Raw genomic sequence first — 22,037 nt, forward strand, 5'->3', positions numbered from 1 at the left:
CATCCATCCTTCCCCTCCATCCCTCATCATTCCCCTCATCCATCTTTCCCCTCATCAATCATCCAGCTACCCTTCCACCCATACATCCAGCTATTTACATTTTCTCTCCATCCTTCCTCTCTCATCAATCCGTCCATCCTCTCTCATTATCCATTTATTCAATCTTTCATTCATCCATTCACCCTTTCACTAATTCATCCAGCCATTCACACATCCCTTCACTTACTTACTCGCCCACCTTTCCATATTAATTTTGAGCTGAGCCCTTTTGAGAAGAGGCCCATCAAGAACTTCACCCTCGCTGCAGGGGCCGTTCCAGGACTGGGATAGAAGCCACCCAGGGCGGAGACAGGATCCACCACAGGGGGGGACAAGAGCCATCACAGGCGGGGGGTGGACTGGAGCCACAACATGGGGGGACAGGAGCGATCACAGGCGGGGGGTGGACTGGAGCCACAACATGGGGGGACAGGAGCCATCACAGGCGGGGGGTGGACTGGAGCCACAACATGGGGGGACAGGAGCAGGAGTCATCACAGGAGAGGGAACGTGATCCACCAGGGTGGGCACAGGGGTGGGCATGCAGTATTCTAGTATCATCTTGGGCTTCTCGCACCCTCCTGCACAAGACAACGAGAAGACAGGCTCTCTGTCCAAAATGCCATCCCCCACTGTGATGTACAGTACTTACAGGAGATACTCCGAGAGAACTGATTGAACTGATTGTCCTCCATACTTTGTTCATCAGTGTGGGTGCGATTGTGCCATTTCTTTTTTGTATTACATTATAGACTGCATGTTTGAAGAACCGAGGTTTGCTTACAATTTAGGACAGTAATTACGCTCTGTGAAGAGAACCACGTGCTGCCTCGGTGTAATCAGGGGTGTAATCTGGCCGAGTCTCGGATGTTTGGGGCCCTGGGTAGAAATGGAATGTGTGAGCCCCCCTCTAAATAGCAGATACAAGACGCATTCAGGGCTGTTTGCATGTGAATGGATGCCTCCTGCTCCTGAAGCGGCAGCCCCTCCCTCTGTCACCTTCAAGCACCTCTTAACAGCTCATCAAGGGCTGGAGGTGTGAGGGGTGCCATCCCGCTGTGCCTCTACAGTGCTGCTGGGGGTCTGAGCTTTAATACAGCATCGGAGTCAAGAAGGGAGGTGGGGGCAAGCTGTGCCCGGTTCAAATTACGGAAATGCTTTATTTACTTTGTACGCGCCGCGCTCCCGTTTTTTAATGGTGGACGCGGTTTTGATTTAGCAGGGTGGACGGCGTCCACCCTGAAAAACCCTCGGAAATAAGTGGGGGGATGCCGTCCACCCGCGTGGTACCCCGACTCGTGCCCTGCTTAGTCCAATGCATATGGAGATGGGTTTAAAATACAATTAATTCATCAAATCTGGCATTATTGGCATAAAAGTATTTTGTAAAATAAAACCATACGATGTATTGCATCAAGGAGCAGCCGTCGGGCCTGCGTTGACACAGCTTTCTTAGTCATGTTTCAAGAAAAAAAAGAAAATTAATTAAAATGCCGCGATTTTGGCAAAGTATAGTAGAGTTACTCTTTAACACTCGTCTAATTTCATGTTGTCCTTAATAATTGCACTTAACAAAGGGATGAAAAGAGCACTTTGCAGCGTGGAGTCGAGCCAGCCAGGAGTCGAACCTGGAATCTTCTGCTCCGTAGGCAGACGTGTTATCCACAGGCCCACTGCTATCTGGAAACGGCGGGCGGAGTACTAGACCAGTGCATATGCACTCTGGTATATGGCCGGTAGTGTGCACGCTACAAAGGTTGAATAAGCTGGAAAAATTATAGCTCTTTTACATTAAGTAGTGAAGAGTCAAATACTGAGGTGTATGAAGGGATCACTTAAGGAACTCGCCGAATTTACATGCAATAAAAGTCACAACAACTTTAACAACCACTGCTCTCTTGGGCGAAGAGTAGTGATGTCACTTTGTATATTTTGGCCCTTGCTCTGATTAGATAACTAGTTCTTTTCCGCTGCAGTGCAAGTGCAGAGGGCGGTGTGGCGGGAAATACAACTGTTTGCGCACATTATACATCGCAACTGGAAAGAACGACTGTTCCGCAGACACAATACATTTGTTATTTATTTCTCTAGAACCGTGGCCAATGGCCATGCACTAGTAGCGCAGATGCCACATTATTTTGACCAGTTTAAATGGAAAAAGTCCCTAGCAGCTGCATCCGTGACAGCCATTATGAAGGTCCGTGCCTTCGAGACCAGGCTTGTAAAGGTGTTTTTTTAAAAATTCACTAGCATTTATTGTTCGATGAAAATATTCGAAAACTTAAATATTGTCGGTAAATTCCTAGTATTTAACTTAATTCAAATGCGTAGCTGTTTATGTAACGAAGTTTACAGATCAGTTTATTATAAAATCACACAGGACGGAACTTCATGGTTTAACAGGCGTGATGTAAAGTACGGCCGGCCGGCCGTGAATAATTAGAGAAGCTGTGGGAGGGAGGCTGGCCTGCCTTTGATGTGGTAATGCGAGGCAGGCAGGCGGGCGGCTGGTGGCATTGTGCACGCGCTTTTTAGGGCTTGCGCTTGCGCAATCACCTAAAAAGCACATGCACTTCATGCAATCGCCAATGGAATCGCCAGTGGTGGTTAACCTCTGGATAAGCCACATTAGAGCTTCGCCAGCTATGCGCATGCGCACAGCAGGCGAGCCCTAAAAAAAATGCTAAAAGTATGGTTAGAAATTAATTTTTTTTAAACGGTGCTGGTTCTGGAATGCTGAGAAGATGGCAATCTTAGAACAGTAATCTTTATTTTGTGCTATTTTTACAAAACAAATATTCACTTTCTTGCACAGCAGTTTTTCACATTTAAAAGAAAACGTTTGGTACATTTTGGTTATTTGTTCAGTTCTGTCCAGGGAAATGCACAAACCCAGAGTACTTTTTAGAATCCCCAGCATGTGGGGGAAAATTACACAAATTTGGCCTGGATAACCTTTGTGGAAAAAGAAGGTTTTGAAGTCTTAAGCAAACATCAACAAAGGCTCATTATAGAGGGTGGGGGGCTGTCATTTAATGACCCGTCAAGAAATGAATGTAACTTGGAGTGCTATTGCAATATTTTCCCCCAACAATTGAGACCATCCACATTTCTTTTCATATATTCTCGATCATTTCAGTGCTGTTTTCTAAACCCGTCCCCTTTATCTGTGATCATTTCTTTTTGTAATCTTGATGATATGTGTATTTTTTGTTTGTAATTTGACCTCTTTGATTAAAAAAAACTTTTCAGTTGTTTACATATTTATGTTCAAATGATTGCTTTATTAATTTACTCTAGGTCAGATTGATTGGGCTGCTTTAGCTCAGGCATGGATTGCTCAACGTGAAGCTACTGGTCCTGACGTTGTAGGGCAACAAGCACTCATACCAAATGGACAAGATGTTACAGTAGTAGAAGCCGAACCAAACAACCATGGCGGTTTCCAGCCCGATCCAAACTTTAACAGAATGTGGCAGCCAGGTTTGTGTACGCCTTTTATTCACTGATGTACTTGGTTATTTTTTAGTATTTCCACTGTTTTATGTTGAATCAGTAGGAACTGATATGACGTAACAGTGATAAAATATGGAAATTCTTTTCTTGCTCTGTGTTTATGCTTGGTGCTGAGCTAGGTGATAAAGGCCTGACACCAGGCACTGTACTAAAAAATAATTTTCATGCTGGTGCATGCAGATCTGAATTTGGCTCTAGGCTGACCAGCTATTGATTGAGCAATGTCCGCCGTAAAAAATGTTTTGATAATCTGGGCATTTGAGGGACCCCAAGGAAGATCTTGTTAACCTTGAGTTTTCAACCTAAGACTGTTCCATCTGAAGCACCTCACATCTTTTTCTAATTCTATGCAAACGGTAGCTGCAGAATTTAACATCTTTTCCTGGGTGCTCAGGTCCACACTTGTTTATTGTTTGATATCCTGGAATTAGCCCCATCATTTGAAGGGCAGGCTCTGCCATTTAAAATATTTAAGATCTGGCTATCTATAATATTTTCACCTACAACTGCCAACACTGTGGTTTCTCAATTAGAAGAGAAACTGAAAGTTTATAAAGCTGAGGTACACAATTAAGAAGTGAGCTTTTGGGGAGCGGGGGTTCTTTATCAGCCGTGGCGTTGAAAGAGAAAGCTGCTGCAATCATGTTAGTTTCCTCGGACAGAGAGAGTAAGAATTTACTTCTTAGTGAGGACATCGGTAAGTAGGTTCATCAGCTCTCATCCTTCACATTGAAAATTTGATTACCATTCTGAACAGGCATAATAGACTTGCTTGGGGTAGGATGCCAAAACCTGATTAAATTTCATCAGGGCAAACAGCAACTTAATAATGCACAATGGTGGTAGATGTTGTAAATCTCCTTCCACTCCATTTGGCTCATAGAATGTAAGCTTCCATTAATCTCACTTTTGGGGGGAGGTATAAGGTTTCCCATTTTTGAGAAAATGTCTTAAAATGGGGGATTGTTTTCATACGTTGCCGATGTTGTAAGTAAAATCTGTATTACAGCACGTAGTAGATGCTCTGCTGTGGAAGGGGATGATAGAAAGTGCTCTTTAAAGATTCATCAACGTTCACTTCTGGACTACTTCGTAAACTGAGACCGATTTTAAAAAATAAATAAGTACTCAATCTTACACATGGAAGCTTTTACTATTTGGCTTTATAATTTGTTGCAACAGTATTTCAAGAACCTCACTGTGTTACTGATTCCAAGAATGATGTCTCAGAGAGACATTAGTTATTCATGCTGTGTAAGTTCTTTCCAGGTGAATTGTAGCAGTACCAGTGGTTACACATTTGCAACAATTGTTTACATGTTTAGCTTAGTCTTGACAATTGGCTAGTGAACATCATGAAAACTAGGCACCACATGCAGAAAAAGATCTTTTTACAACTTGGGCTTCTCACTGAATCGAAAATATTTTTTTACTTCCTTCGACATGGCTGGTCTGTAGGAGCAACAGTAGTCTCAGTAGTGAAATTATATTAATTGCAAGGTAGATATGTTGATTTGCAAGGAAGATTAGTGTGCATCCGAGGATGAAGTTTTCTGTGAGAACTAGAACGTCCTTTTGGGTCTGGTGTTTTTTTGCATCTTGCAATACCTATGCCTGCATCCATTTGAAGCTCTTGTAATAATCCCTATAACATAATTCTGATGGATACATCTGCCAGTGGATTCCTCACCTTTTGAATATCCCCCTGCATCAGCAACATCCGGAAATTCTTTTGTAGCTCTTCACGCCGGCGTGGACGACATCACAGAAACATGGCATCGCGCGCGGCTCCGCTGACGTCACCGACTCCATAAAGGGCCTACGTCGGCGTGATGACATCCGTTCCCTTTTTTCCGCGTCGTCAACGCTAACGGTTTCTCTAGGGATCCTTGGTAGCTCTATTGTTACTGTGTTACTGTCAAGAGTTTTCAGTGTTTTCTTGTAACTCTTTCTAGATGTCGTCGAAGAAGACCGGTTTCAAGCCCTGTGGAGAGTGCGGTAAAATTATGTCTATCACGGATCCGCATGAAGATTGCGTGTGGTGCTTGTCATCTGACCACGAAGAAAAGTTCAAAGTCTCGCTCCAGGCGGTCGAGGTCGGCTTCGAGGTCCGAATCCGGTGCATCCTAAGGAGCAGCCGGTGGGTCCATACCCTTCATTTCCGGGCCCGGGACAAGACCCTTCACATTATTTAAATGCGATGTATGGGGTGTTCTCGAGAGCCATGTACCCCTCTGGAGCACCTGTTGGTCCCATGGGTTCGATCGCTTATAATCTTGGAGTTCCACAATCGTATGCTCCGGCTCCGTTCATGCCTTTCATGCCGGCACCGACTTGGCTTCGCCCGGCGCCGCCGAGGTCTTCGATGCCGATACCTTCGTCACCGGCGCCAGTTCCTGTTCGACGTCCTCGTTCGCTACAGCCTGGCCCTTCGGCGCCGAGTTCGACGCCGGCAGCGGCTCCGTCTGAGTCGGTTGCGGATCCGCCGACGCCAATCCTGAAGGAGAGGTCGAGAAGGGAGGCTCAACGGCTTCTGGAGGAACGGACATACAGAGAGATGGAGATGGAGATGGAAGAAGGCGAGTTGCAGGAATCTGAGTATTTTTTTGATGATCTGACGGAGGCTAGTGCCGTGGAATTTTCTCTAGATTGGGAGTAATCTTCTGTTCCAGATGCCCCGTCAAAAGATGTGGCTCCATATTATGTGGTCATAAAGAAAGCAGCTGAACTTTTGAATTTGAATCTTCCCACTGCGGAATTTAAATGTAATATTTTAACAGAAGTTCTCCACTCTCCGTCTTCAGTGATAGAGCCTATGCTTCCTTTCAATGTGGTGTTGACCGAGCCAATCTTGGAAGTGTGGCGTAAGCCTCTTACAGCTCCAGCGGTTTCGAAAGCTGTCGCGAGGAGATATAGGGTTGCTCTTGGTGACCCGGACTTCTTATCTTCTCATCCTTTGCCCAAGAGCTTAGTGGTACATGCAGCATGCTCCAAGAAATCTGCAGGTGCCTTTCCGCAGGTGCCTGGGGACAAGGAGTCTAAAAAGCAAGATGTCATTGCCACCAGGAGGACAACCTGGCTGAAGACCTCTGAATTTTCTGCGGATGTCCAAGCTGCCTTGGTAGATCTGCCGTTTGATGGCTCGGGCCTTTTTGAAAAAAAGGCGGATGCTGCGCTGGAAAGGTTCAAAGACAGCAGGGCAACGGCTAGGTCTTTGGGTCTTCAGTCCAGCGGTTCTGGGAGTAGGATATGCAAGGGATTCGGAAGGTCCTCCTTTTGTTCTTACAACAAATCGCAGCAGCAATAGCAAAATCCTCTGTTCAAGTCATTCAGAGGAAGACAAAGGGCTCGTCCTCGAGGACGTCCAGTTTCCTCCTCTTCCTCCTCCTCCCTCTTCCACCCACCCCCCTCCATCCGCAGCAAAGCAGCCCTAGATCCGCCATTCCGGATCATGTTGGTGCTGTAGGGGGTCGGCTTACCCATTTTCTGCGGGATTGGGAATCGGTCACATCGGACCTTTGGGTTCTCAATCTCGTGGAGAATGGGTATGCTCTTCCTTTTCGGGAATTCCCTCCTGATTACCCTCCTTGCCAAGGTTTTTGCTCGGAGGACCACCTGCTTCTCCTGCAGGAAGAAGTCCTGGTGTTACTGAGAAAAGGTGCCATAGAGGTGGTTCCGGAGCAGGAAAGGGGTCAGGGATGCTACTACCGGTATTTCCTGATACCCAAGAAGGATGGCAGACTTCGTCCAATCCTGGATCTCAGGATCTTGAACCTTTTTCTGAGGCAGGAGAAGTTAAAGATGCTCACCCTTGCACTGGTTCTTCAGGCGCTGCTGGAAGAAGACTGGATGGTACTGATTGACTTGCAGGATGCTTATTTCCACATCCCCATCCTGAAGTCGCACAGGAAGTATCTCCGTTTCACGGTGGGTTAGCAACATTACCAGTTTGCGGTCCTTCCGTTTGGACTTACTACTGCGCCTCGAGTCTTCACCAAGGTGATGGCAGTAGTGGCATCACATCTCAGAAGGTTAAGGATACCAGTATTCCCTTATCTGGACGACTGGCTGATCAAAGCAGAGTCTCACCTGGTGCCCTCCCAGCGCAACCTGTTCATAGGTGCAGTACTGGATACTGCTGTGTGTTGGGCATTCCCTCCTCCTCCTCGAAGGATTGTCGACATAAAGGAAATTATTCCTTTATTTTACAATGGAGCGGTCGTTCCAGTCCTGAATGTCCTTTGTCTGCTCGGTTTGATGATGGCTTCCTGCATTCTGTTGGTCAACCATGCACGCTGGCACATGAGGGCACTCCAGTGGTGCCTCCGCAGGCAGTGATATCAACACAATGGGGATCTCAGGGAGTCTGTGAGGGTCTCCAGAGAAGCTGCAGCGGATTTGACTTGGTGAAGAGCAATCTGTCTCGAGGAAAGCCCTACCATCTGCCTCCATCGGTTGCCACAGTGATTAGGGATGCGTCCACTCTAGGGTGGGGTGCTCATCTGGGGGATCTGGAGATCAGAGGTCTTTGGTCTCCAGAGGAAAGGTTGCTTCACATCAACCGTTTAGAATTGCGGGCGATACGTCTGGCGCTCAAGGCCTTCCTCTCTTCCTGGTCAGTCGGTTCAAGTCCTGACGGACAGCACTACCGCGATGTGGTATGTCAACAAGCAGGGAGGAATTGGGTCGCAGTGTCTTTGCAGAGAGGCTCTGCGTCTCTGGTCCTGGGTTCAGGATCATCAGATTTGTCTGATGGCAAATCATCTGGCCGGAGTTCTGAACGTGCGTGCAGACAGTCTGTCTGAGGTTTTCGGCTGACCACGAGTCGAGGCTTCATCCGGAGGTGGTTCATTACGTCTTTCGGATGGGGGAAACTCCTCAGGTGGACCTGTTTGCCACTCGCGAGAATGCTCACTGCCTGTCATTCTGCAGTCTCCAGTATCCGATGCAGGGGGCCTTGGGGGACGCGTTTCAGTTGAGTTGGGTTCGCAACTCCGTTACGCGTTTCCTCCCATACCCTTGATTTCTCGGGTTCTGAGGAAGATTCGCCAAGACCGGGCCCAAGTCATATTGATCGCCCCGGATTGGCCGAGAAGGGTGTGGTACACAGATCTTCTCCACCTCTCCTCGTGCCCGCCGCTTCATCTCCCTCTCAGGGCAGACCTCCTTCGAAGTCGCGGGGGCAGGTTCTACACCCCCACCTCCAGACCTTACACCTTCATGCCTGGAGATTGAATGGGGCAACCTGAATTCTTTGTCTCTCCCACATGACGTGGTGGATGTCATTTTGTCAGCCAGGCGTCATTCCACCAAGTCTATCTACTCTTATAGGTGGTCCAAATTTGTTTCATGGTGTGGGGAGAAATCCGTTGATCCTTTGAAGGCTCGATTGTCTGACATTCTGCAGTTTGCACTTTCTTTGGCACAGCAAGGGATGGCTGTAGCTGCAGTCAAAGGTTATCTTTCGGCATTGTTGGCATTTCTTTGCCTGCCGTATCAGCCGTCATTATTCAAATCTCCTATTGTTTTGAGGTTTTTGAAGGGCCGTACAAATATTATTTTAATATGCCTCAATGGGACTTGAATCTTGTCCTTACTTTTTTAATAGGTTCACCTTTTGAGCCTTTGCACAGATGTCCCTTGAGGCTTTTGTCTTTTAAAATGGTGTTTCTGATTGCGATCACCTCGGCAAGGAGGGTGAGTGAGCTTTAAGCTCTCAGTTAGAAGTCCACATTCTAGACCATTCATGCTGAACGAATGGTACTTAGGACCAGGGCTGCTTTTCTGCCTAAAGTGGTAACCCCTTTCCATCTGGGGCAGTCTATTACCCTCCCTACCTTTTATCCTCCCGCTCACCCTTCCAAGGAGGAGGAGAAACCTCACCGTTTTGACCCTAAGAGAGCGGTGAGCTTCTACTTGGACAGACCCAGAGAGTTCAGAGTTGATGACCAGCTCTTTGTGGACTTAGTTTGCGCCAGAAGAGGCAAAGCGGTGCACAAGCGCACGCTATCAAGGTGGATTGTCTTGTGTATCAAGATATGCTACTCTCTGGCGGGTAATGAACCTCCTGAAGGTTTGAGAGCTCATTCTACTAGAGCAAGGTCTGCTACATCTGCTTTGTCTAGAGGTGTGCCTGTAGAGGACATTTGTAGAGCGGCAACTTGGGCCTCGCTCCACACTTTCGCGAAGCATTACTGCTTAGATTCCGAAGTGAGGAGGGACGGCCACTTTGCGCATTCTGTCCTACAGGATTTTCTGGTGTAGGAGGTTGAACACCCACCTCTGGGAGTGGGGACTGCTGTGGGATTCTATTCACAAGGTGAGTAATCCACTGGCAGTGCTGTGTGTGGCTTCCAGAGGGCCGCACCAATGCTAGCAGGGCGGGGGTCTTGTTGTTGAAAAGTGGGCGTGGGGGATCTATGGAGCATTCTTTGCTTCTTTACCTTTAGTTTAGTTAATGTGCAAATAAAGTATGCCCGTTTCACAGCTTTCAGAATGTTCCTGCTCTGTCAAGTGAACAGCAGCCCAGTGCTGCTGGTCACCAGGGTTCCCACTTAAAGGTCAGAGGGCCGCACTTTGAGTATCCCTGCTCTAAATAGAGTTGCAAACCTAGTTACATCATTTCGCTGGGGGATGTTAGGAAGGGAAGGTTCTATAACAATTGCTCCCTACCAGTCAGTTATTCCCTGTTTAAAGAGTTGTATCCCTTCAAGGAGGTTCTGCTGTACCCTCCTCTTGTTGCGTGTCATCTACAGCTTCTCCTACTGCATTCCTATTGTGCCAGGCTCCAAGCACCTCTGCCAAGAGGCCCACCAGCAGGCAATGCCGTATTCATCTTGCATGCGCCCTAATCAGTGCCCTTACTTCAGCTCTGGCCCAGGTATCAACGTCCCTCTCCATGTCTGCACTACTGGGCCTGCCTGAGCCATCCATCTCATTACTATGCTTCATCTTGCCAAGACGAGGGCCAGCTCTACGAACCTAGTGCCAACCTTGTGTGCCCTTGGTCTGGGGAACAATCTCAATAGGCAGACCTCTACAGTGCATGGGAGTGAGCGATCCACTTGCCCATTAATTGTGGGAATTCCAGCTATCCCAAAGTCCTGTAATCTCGGGCAGCTCTTTGCCATGTGTGCGAACCTAGCGTCCAGGTCTCTACATTTGGGGCAAGCTCGTATCTCCCCCATACATGACCTGTAATCTATGGAGAGTTAAATAGGACATCTGAATATAACTAAATTGGACAAACTTAAATTTAGTGTTCCTAGATATGCTTTTCGGGTTTCCCAAGGTCTTGGACCTCTCCACAACTATCAGAGCTCTGTCCAGTGCCATTTCCAATTTCTCCCGAATCTTAGTTAATGATTTCGTTATCGCAATTTGTGCTTTATAAAACCACTCCACAAGATGTCAAGTAGAGCCCAGGGTCACTAGGGTCTAAAGGACTTTATGGGGTTCTGGCTCTTGTCCACTCCCAGTCCCAAGACATTTAAACATTCTCACTAGGGCATGAAAATTCAGGAACTGGCCAGGGAATAAGTCATATTGTGAAATGATATCGTACAGCGGGATAAGCTCACCCACTTGAAAACAATCACTCACTGTGATGAGCCCTGTCATAGTCCAGGCAGAAAATTGCTGACTTGTGAATGAGGATGGGGAATCTCCATGTAGCCTTCCTATCAATGGTATATCTGGAGCATAGAGAGGGGTCCTAGATGTTCGCCATAAGCCTAGTTTCTGGATTCATTTAAACTATTACCGTACTATAGTAGTACATTTATAAATTTTGTGTATAAAGAGTTTTTGGAGAGTACTCTGTGTTTTGTTTACTTCAGATCCCTCTGTGGTTAAAGTGTGTGCAGGATGACAGAAGGAATGATGGAATTAGAATCTAGTCGGTGAAGGGAAGGTTTAGGTCCTTTATTCTTCGGTCACTGGTCAAGGAGGAAGGGGATGGGAGAGTAGATATACACACGCTTTAATTGCTCAGTTTCTGGATGGAAGTAGTTTTGATTCCATAGCCATGATGTGTCTGCTTCCAGAGATTTTCCTCCATGCCTGTTCCATTTGAAAGCTGGTTAAGAGAGAAAGTTAAATTTTGCCTGGTTCACATTTCTGTTTGACCAATATATATATCCTGGAGCTCTGCTGCGGTAAGGCTTGTGTAGGGTAAAGAATTGTATTATTTCATCTGTTTTTTGTTGCATTTGAGTATTTGCAGCCTTTTATTTATTTTTAAACTCTTTTTATTGAAAACGAAAAAAGGAACACTACAGACAGAAAAAATAAAGCTCAGGTGCGCACAGTGCATTTCCAATCATGCGAGGCATCGTGGCAAAGTACAGAATCAAATACACCAACATTTAATGCAGGGAGCTTGGAGAGTCCTGTGCCTCTGGCACCAGTATCGGCGTAGGTGGTTCACAAATATCCCCTCTATGACTATTCCAGGTGTTCCAAATCTTAACCCACTTTTTGGGGTAACCCCTGGCCACATAAACAGCTCTTTCTCTAATCATGCACCAGTCAAGGTCATCCGCCCATTTGGTGACTCTGGCGGCTGACTGGCTCCCCGGTGCTAGACTACTTTTCGTTTAGCCACCATATACGCCAACGTCACCCACTGTTTCTGATATGCATTTAAATCTGTAGGCTCCCACACATTCAGCAAACACCTCCGGCCGCAGCTCCACTCCCAGGGCCCCCCCAGTTCATCATGGATCTTCGTCCAATACAACTGTATCGCCACACAATGCCATAGAGTATGCATTAAAGTGCCAACTTCCCCACACTTTCTCCTACACTCTCCACTAGCTCGTCCCATTCGTACCAAACAGGGCCCAGTTATATCGGATATATGGAGTATTTTTAGTTGCACCAGTCGAAGCCACATCTGGATGACAACCACCTTTGGGGAGGAGACCGCTTCCGTCCAATCCTCATCATCTAATTCTAACCCAGCAGCACTCCATTGAGCTCTAAGCCGCACCAGTGGGTTTTCCATATTATTAATCAGTTTCCTGTATATCAGGGAAATGGTTTTTTGGGGAACTAATCCATCCAGCACTCGGTCCTCCAGGGGCGATGTCTCCGGGAGCACCGTACCTTTAGGGAAGCGAGTGGCCAGGGCGTGCCTCAGCATAGCCTGGATCTCCAGGGAGTCCATAAACAATATGGTTCACTGTGGCCAGTTGTGAGGCCCAATAGTACTTCTGCAGATCTGGAATCCGGATTCTGCTGTCATACCACGCGAAAGTCAATTTATCAAACGCTATTCGAGCCCTACCATCCCACAGGAGCTGTTTCTGAAGGGGCCTATCTCCCGGAAATACGCAGCCGGGACCGGGTCCATTGAATTCTGTAAGACATACAAAAACCGAGGCAAAGCCATCATCTTGAAGAGAGTAGCTCTCCCGAGCAAGGAGAGCGGAAGGGTTTTCCAGCGCTCCACGTCCTTCTTACATCTATTCAATGGGGAGGTCAGGTTATTAGCATACTGTAACTGTGGATTGAGCGTAATAAATATACCTAAGTATTTAAATCCAACGGTCTCAATATGAATAGGGCACGTCTGCGGAACCATCGGGGGGTCGCCCACCAGCACCGACTTCGTCCAGTTTATTACCAGTCCGGAGTATCTGCCGAAAATAGCAAGCACGTCCAGAAAATTGTTAAAGGAGGCTCTTGGGTTAGTGAGATACAGCAAGACATCATCCGCATAAAGCGAGATTTTGTCCTCCCAGTCAGGTGACCATCGTAAGCCCCGAATCGATCTCTCCCATCTAACCCAGGCTGACAGGGGCCCCATCGCGAGTGCAAAAAGCAGAGCAGACAACGGACATCCCTGTCTCGTGCCTCGACCCAAAGAGAAGTCAGCAGACTTGCAGTTATTGACCACCACTCTAGCTAGGGGCTTAGCATACAGCAAGCGAACCCAAGCAATGAACTCTTTACCAAAGCCCAGCTTTGCCAACACCGCAAACAAGTATTACCACTCCACTCTATCGAAGGCCATTGTGGCGTCCAAAGATACCAACACTGCCAACTCATGAATCTTCGAGGCGACGCCATGCAGCCTACGCAGGTTCAACGCTGTGTTGCGACGTGGCATGAAACCAGACTGATCTGGGTGAATAAGGGACAAGATCACCTTGACCAGCCTAGTGGACAGGATTTTCGCTAGGATTTTAGGTTCTGGGTTAAGAAGCGATATGGGTCTATAAGATGGGCATTGTGTCTTGGGTTTACTAGTCTTATGGATGACCACAATATTGGCCACTTGTTGGTCGTACGGGAGCTCACCCTTCTCCTTGCTCTCCACAAACATGGCTCGGACATGTGGGGCTAGTCTACCAGCATTCAATTTGTATAACTCTATCGGTATCCCATTGGGGCCCGTCGCTTTTCCAGACTTTAACTGTCTGATCGCTTGCGCAACTTCGTCGTCAGAAAACGCGGAGTCGAGATAACTCCCGTCTTCATCTGATAAACTCTGCATTACGATATCCCTGATCATCTCGCTGTTGTCAACCTCTGTTAATCCATTACCGGTCGTGTAGACTTTCCTATAATAGTCCGAAAACTCATCCGTCACCGCCTGGGGATCTGTGATCTTACATGACTCATGCCCTTCCAATTTGGGTACTAGTCTAGATGCCCTCTCTCCATGTTCGAGCCATGCAATCAGTTTACCGGCTTTATCACCGTACTCATAAATACGGCTCTGGACGGCATTATTATGCTCCACTGCACTATCTCTCACGAGATCTTTATATTTCTCCTGTTGGAGTTTTAGCAAATGGAGCCCCTCAGCGGTGGGTGACTTAGCCACCCTTTCCTCCAAAAGAATGACCTCTGTCTCTTTCTGGGCCACATCTGCTTGCCTTTTCTTCTTCTTGCCTGACACTAGGGACAAGACCTCTCCTCTCGCGACCGTTTAATATGCCTCCCATTGAGGTTGCGCCGAATCGACAGACCCCACATTTTCCCGGAAATAATGGTCCGAAATCCGCAGTAACTCTTTCTTAATAGCAGGGTCCTTCAATTGCCACGCGCTGATGGGAGCAACCCTCTCCACTTCTCGAAGGTCTAGGGCCAGCCGCACCCACAGTGGAGAGTAGTCAGAAATACCCCTCCCAAGAAACTTCACCTCTTGGATCATAGTCGTCAGCGCCGCAGGTAACAAAATATAATCTATTCTAGATAAACTCCCATGAGCAGCAGATACGTGGGTGTAGTGTGTCAATGTTTGGTTGCGTAGTCGCCAACTATCAATCAGTCCCAGCATGTCTAGAAACTCTGGGAGCCACCACTGTGTTGGTCTAAGCACACGCTGGGGGCAATGGTCCATCTCTCCATCTAAAACCGCATTAAAGTCGCCACCCAGGATAAGTCCCCCTAGGGGTAACGTGAGGAAAACCGCCGCCAGGTCCCGAAAAATCTCAGCCTGGAGGCCCGGTGGCACATAGATAGACAATAAGGTGACCGTTCTACCCCCAACCAGCCCCGAGACTCCCGCATATCTGCCCCTTTGATCCACCCAAGTGGCCTGCACCGACAGAGGGAAAGAGTTTTTGATCAGTACACCGACTCCCCGGGAGCCGGTAGTGAACCCTGCATGCACCACCAACTTGTACCCCCCTTTATGGAGGGCTATGCATCTATTACCAACTAAGTGCGTCTCTTGCAGCAATACCACATCTAGGGAGTGTCGTCTGATACGTTGACTGACCATCCCCCTCTTGATCTTGTCACCCAAACCATTCACATTCCAGCTCAGAAATCTCATCCCTGAATCTCTACTACTCTGCCCCATTCAACTCACGAGCAAAACGGCTCGCTACATTAATGGCACCTGAGGCGAAAAGGAAGGGAAAAAGAAAACAAAAAGAAAAACGACAGCACCCATCACACAACAACAAACAGTACCATACACCCCTGTCTTCCCTCCCCCCACCCTGCACCCCTGCACGCGGCCTTCGCCAACCCCCAATTCGCAGTGTGCCTGTCGCCCCATAACTAACTAACCAACTATCTAAAGGTAGATCTAAGGAGGAGTTCGGCACTCTACATCCTCACATCCCCCCATGGATAATGTTTCACCTGTTTTAACTCAAGACCCCACAGATCAGACCCGTGGAAACATCACGCACTTGACCCCCCACCCAACAATGTCCGTCCCACAGACTATAGAACTACTCATCATTCCTGTTCTTGCGAGCCGTCTCCGTCGTCGCTGCTCCGTCCGTTGGCAGCCTTTTTTAACTGACTGTGCTTCCAAAAGTTCTGATATACTCAGGCTGCTTGATTCATGAGCCTTTGAAACCTGTTGATGAGTGTTAACAGCGTTACATTAGTTTAAGTGGTCCATCACTTTATGAATCTAGTGAATTAGTCGCTGGTTTGAAGAAGTGGCCGGTCCTAATAAAGCATGAAGCTATTGTGATTGGTGTCCTTGATCATCATATTAGGGTGATCGGGTCAGGCAAAGTAACTATATTGGTGTGCTGGAGCAAAAATCTGATTTAAATTAAACGTTTCTGGTTTACCATCATCTGGACTAACTCCTGCTCTTTTAGGCCAAAATGGGTCTTGGCCATTCTCTTGACAAAAGAAGTTCAATACATCCAGTAAATTATCTCCATTACCAATATTATTTTGAGTCTGTAAAGATAGTTAGGGTAAGTTTAAAGGTTTTATTAATCAAAATCTTTAGTAGATCATCTGATGAGATGGCCTCATTGACGACAACTTCGTCGACGGTGCGACGGCGGATCCTTCTGCTACGGCTCCGTTGACGCCTATGCCTTCATCGTCGACGCCGATTGCATCTTCTTTTGCTTCGTTGCCTTTGGTGCCGCTTTCTTCCTCCGGGTCTGGTTCATCCACTGTCGACCCACTGCACCAACGTCGCAAGATGCCTGTTGACCAGCTGTCCATCCCAAGTGATCAACAGCCTCCTTCGCCCTTGTTTGCCACAGGTTCCGAGCAGGACTCTGGTTCTGAGGACGATGTGGATGATTCCTTCAGGGCGGCACGCAGTCCTTCTGATTTAATTATCAAATGCCAGGACTGTGGTGAGGACGATGAAGAACAGTAGCTTCAGGCAGAGAAACGTTCCGTGCATGTTCCAACTGCGACATTGCCTCTGTCGCTCATCTCCAATCTCCAGCACATGTTGGAGGATTACAACCGGCTTTTCCGGACATCTCATCAGGGTTCGTCGGTGCCTACAGCTCCAGCATCTGTTGCCGCTTCTGCTGCTGCTCAACTACCACAACTACCAACGCCTTCTCCTCAGGTTCAGACGTCCGTTCAGATACACACAACTGTATATGCCGATGATGACGTTCCTCCAGAACGTGAGGATGGTGAAGTTCATGATGACTATGACGAAGCCAGTCACATGGCTGAGTGGGACAACTACCAAATTCAGATGCCGTCCCCCCCCCCTCCTGTGACACCAGGGGATTCTCCTCCGGTGGACATTGCAAGTTTCCATCAACTGATGGATAAAGTGGTTCAGCACTTTAAGCTGCCAAGAGTCCAGACGACGATGATGGCATAGGCATCAACGGAGCCGTAGCTGAAGGATCCGCCGTCGCACCGTCGACGAAGTTGGCAATGAGGCCACCGTCGACGGAGCACTTGTCGACGGGGCTGACGACGAAGACATTTTCTTTACAACTCCCGTCGACGAAGATTTTGCTGGCGACGAGAGAGTTTTCTTTGTCGACGACGAAGCAATAGGTATCGTCGATGAAACAGTCTTAAAACTGAAGGATACCTTCGTCGACATGGATGGCCTCAATGTTGCAGTCGTCGACGATCCGGAAGCAGATGTCGTCGTCACAGTCGTCGTCGACTAGCAGGAGACGGCAGATCTCGTCGTTACGACGATCATCGATGCTCCCGTCAACGAAGAGACATGTTTTCTCTACGACTTCAAGAATCGGCTGTTTAAACAAATCCATACGGTTCCCATCATCGACTTCATCTGGAGTGAGGGGATAAAATTAATGCAAACACCAAATTCCATACCGGCGCAAATGCCTCGCCTTGAGAAGAAATATAAAGCGCCCTTCGGATCTCCAGCGTGCTTGATTGCGCAGCCAAAGCCAGATTTGGTGGTCACCCAGGCTGCTCAGCGTCGTTCCCAGAACCCGAGTTCTCTCATTGCAGCTCCTCCTGATCGGGAAGGTTGTCGCCTTGATGCTATTGGATGCAAATTTTTAACGATGGCCTCTACTACGGTGAGAGCTGTGAATGCCTTAGTCATTTTAGGGCGCTATGACCGCCAGATGTGGTCAGACTTGTCTGCTCTTGTGGTCCACGTCTCGGAACACTCCAAAGTGGAGGCCTTGAAAATTCAAGACTGAGAGAGAACGTCGGAGGAAATTATTGACTGTGCTGTTGATATCGCTTGTACTGGCTTCTGTCAGCTTTCTGGGGCAGATGTTTTGCGACGGCAAGGTTGGTTACGTTTCACCTCTTTTCGCCAGGAGGTACAGGCGAAGATCCTGGATATGCCGTATGACGGCGAGTCGCTTTTTGGTGCACATGTCGACGAGGCACTGCAGACAATCAAGAAAGACACTGGCACTGCTCGTTCTTTAGGGGCTTTACAGTTCCGTAAGCAGCCTTTTCGTGGTGCACGCGGCACCTCTTCTACTTTTCGCGGAGGAAACACTCAATACCGCACCTACCACCAGGGTAATCAACGATATTCTTCCAATCAACAGCAGTCCTCCCGTCAGCAATCTTCGAAACCCTACCGGGGGAAGTCTTTCTATAGCGGATCCACTTCCAAACGCCATTGTTTTGCCTTTTCCCCCAAAAGTTGGAGTTCGAATCTCCCTGTTCTCTTCTCAATCGTCCTCAATCACCTTGGACCGTTGCGTTCTGGACATTGTAGACAAGGGCCATTCTCTGGAGTTAGTCAAGATTCCTCCTCCCACTCCACCATCCGGCCTGCCTCCGGCCCACCTCAAGGAGCTTTTCCAGCCAATTCGTCTTATGATCCAAAAAGGTGCCATCGAAGTGGTTCCCAAGTCTCAAAGGGGGATGGGATTCTATTCCCGTTTTTTCCTTATACTCAAGAAGACAGGGGTCTGGCGGCCGATCCTGGATTTGTGAGCACTCAATAAGTATCTCAAATACCAATCCTTCTGCATGCTTACACTCGTAGAGATCTTGCGTCTTCTCTCACTGGACAACTTCATGACCACCATCTACCTCCAGGGTGTTTACTTCCATGTCCCAATTCTTCCACGGCATCGGAAGTACTTGCGCTTCCGGGTGGGACGGAGAGACTTCCAGTTCAGGGTGCTGCCTTTCGGCCTACGCTACGCCCCTTGTGTCTTCACGAAAGTGTTGGCTCCAGTGGTGGCTTACCTGCGTTTTCGGGGCGTCCAAATTTTTCCATACCTGGACGACTGCCTCCTCAAATCGCAGTCTCGCACCCAGCTTCTTCGGGACACTCGACTTTGTCAGGATGTGTTTCGCTCCCTCTGCCTTTCCATCAATGCCGAAAAGTCCCAAGTCGACCAAGGATCCCTACAGAAATTTTCTAGGGGCCACTTTGGACACAACACTGGTCAAGGTATTCGTGTCTCAAGAGCGTCAACTGAAGATTCTCCGCTTGTTGTCTTTTATTCATGCAAAACATTCAGTTTCAGTGCGGATCTTAGTCATTTCTGGGGATGGCATCATCATGCATTTCGCTGATCCCAAACTGCAGGCTACGGTCTCGCCCCATTCAGGAGAAACTGGATGGACAGTGGCGGCTGGTCACCGGTTCCTTCAACGACCTCGTCAGTGTAACCGCTCGCATGAGGGCGGCTCAAGTGGTGGGTGCTGTCATCCAACCTTGCAGCAGGGACTTCTTTCCTTTCCACCACTTCCGAACTCACTCTGACAAAGGACGCCTCCTTAGAAGGATGGGGTGCACACCTTTAAGGCCTGTCCATAAAAGGCAAGTGGACTCTGCTTCAATGCTCTTGGCACATCAACAGACTGGAGTTGATGGCCATCTTTCTGGCACTCAAGTCGTTCCATGTCAATAAGCAGGGCGGAACCAAATCTCCACTCTTGTCTCGGCTGAGTCAGTCGATCTTGGATTGGGCACTCAGTCACCAGGTTACCCTGACCGCGGTTCATCTACCAGGCATCTCCAACATCCTAGCGGATTCCCTAAGCAGATCCACGTCGTCGACCCACGAGTGGGAGTTACATCAACCAACTCTAGACTTAGTCTTTCGCCGGTGGGGCCATCCGTCCTTGGATCTCTTTGCAACCCTGGAGAACCGGAAATGCCCATCTTACGCAAGTTGGCATCCCCACCACGGGTCGTGCGGGAATGCCCTTTTGATGAACTGGTGCGATCTATTCGCCTACGCTTTTCCTCCGATTCTGCTGGTGCCTCGCGTGTTGTGGAAGATGCGGAGACAACCATGCCACATTCTCCTGATCGCCCCCAGATGGCCCAACAGGCGTGGTTCTCAAAGCTGCTTCTTCTATCCCAGTGCGAGCCCATCCTCCTTCATCCTCGAGCGTATCTCCTTACTATGGACAAGGGTCAGATTTGCCATCGGGACCCCTCCTCTCTGAAATTATGGGCCTGGAACCTGAGCACCTTGAATTTGCCCATTTGAATATTTAGTCAGACTGCAGAGACATTCTCGCTCAGGCCAGAGCTCCGTCTACAGTTAAAACCTACAAGCTCAAGTGGAAGAGATTCTGTCATTGGTGCGCAGATGCTAATATCCATCCTATTCATTCCACTCCGGCTCAGCTGGTATACACCCGTTACAACGCATCTTTTACTCCGCACTACCATTACAACGCGACTTTAACAACGCATACCATTACAACGCATTGCGCTGGGGGGCGCTCTAGGATAGGGAATAAGTATAATTTACTATCCAACACCTTCCCTAGGGTCCACGGGGACTGGAGTTAGAATAGTAAATTATACTTACCACTATCCAGCACCTCAAAGCGCTATGCGTTGTAATGGTATGCGTTGTAATGGTCGCGTTGTAACGGTAGGTAGTTGTAATAGTATGCGTTGTAACATGGTACATCCGGCTCAGCTGCTCCCGTTCTTTTTGCAACTGACTCAATCAGGGCTTTCCCATTCCACTTTGAGAGTTTTCTTGGCGGCAATCTCTCGTTTCCGTCAGGATGGCTCCTCCTCGCTCTGTTCTTGCAGTGTCATCTGCCAATTTTTCAAAGGACTGTTCCGGAAGTACCCACCTATTCGGCGTCCTCCTACCTGGCACCTCAGTGTCGTATTGGCTCAACTAATGAAGGCACTATTCAAGCCTATTCACAGGGCGGACTTAAAGTTTCTAACCTGGAAGGTAGCCCTTCTCCTTGCTCTGACCTCATCACGTCGCGTGAGTGATATTCACGCCTTCACCATTAAGCCTCCTTTTCTCCAATTCAAATCGGACTGTGTAGTGCTCGCACCAATCCAACATTTTTGCCTAAGGTGCCCACGGATTTCCATGTTAATGAACCTGTTTTCTTGAAAAATTTCTTTGCCGATCCTCAATCTCCGGCAGAGCAACGCTTACATTCCTTGGACATTAAAAGATGCCTTAAATTTCACATCAACAGGACGACCCCCTTTCGCCGGTCCGATCAACTGTTCATTGCCTATGGACGCATACGCAAACGGCGTCCTGTTACCAAGCCAACTATTGCACGTTGGGTTTCTTCAGCCATTGCTTTCTGCCATCAGAAAGCCAGCAAGCCTCTTCAGTCTTCAGTGAGGGCTCATTCCACCAGGGCCATGTCATCCTCTACTGCCCTGTTTGCCGCTTCATCAGATCTGCAGAGCAGCCACGTGGTCCAGCAGGCACACGTTCACGAAACACTACCGCCTGGATGCCATCAATGAAGCAGATACAGCAGTGGGACAGACAGACCGGGTCAAGAAGATTGTGAATTACAAATGCATTGGAGTATGCGAATCCTGTGTCCCTTCTCACTGCCGCCTCCTGCCCAGAGTTCTGAAGATAAGGAACAACCGTACATAAGTCATTCTAATGGTTCTGGAACTTCTGGGCCTGCACGTCTGGTCTCCGATTAGGCTGCTGCTTTAAGAGGATCTTCTGTCACAGCAGAAGGGCAGGGTCTTGTACTTGGGCCTGCGCAATCTGCACCTCTGTGCGTGGAGATTAAACAGTGACATTTGATCTCCTTTTTGACCTTCATCCTTAAGTCGCTGATGTGATCCGTTTAATGTATTGTAAGTTTTGTCTATGGCCCAGTAAGCAGTTAATGTAGCCACGGCTGAAGGTTATTTGTAGGCTCTTTCTGCTTGTTTTACATTTGCTGTACCAGTTACCCTTGTTCAAATAACCGTTGTGATGTATTTTCTAAAAGGTTTGTAACATATGTTCCTGCCAAAGCCTTGTGATGCCATAGTGGAACTTTAATTTGATCCTCACTTTACTCATGTTTACCCCTTT

At 48.1% G+C, this 22,037-nt stretch overlaps 1 protein-coding gene across 2 annotated transcripts in view; it reads left to right on the top strand.

Moving 5' to 3' along the window:
* Positions 1–22,037, top strand: part of PNISR (PNN interacting serine and arginine rich protein) — a 272,254-nt gene that overhangs the window by 67,127 nt on the left and 183,090 nt on the right. For both annotated transcript variants that reach the window (XM_086926623.1, XM_086926624.1), the window contains exon 3: positions 3,340–3,522. In XM_086926623.1, coding sequence (XP_086782749.1) covers positions 3,340–3,522 — 183 coding nt within the window. The remainder of the gene's footprint in view (positions 1–3,339; positions 3,523–22,037) is intronic.

This window comes from Lissotriton vulgaris, chromosome 6 (assembly GCF_964263255.1).
Source record: "Lissotriton vulgaris chromosome 6, aLisVul1.2, whole genome shotgun sequence".
NCBI classification, from domain to species: Eukaryota; Metazoa; Chordata; class Amphibia; order Caudata; family Salamandridae; genus Lissotriton; species Lissotriton vulgaris.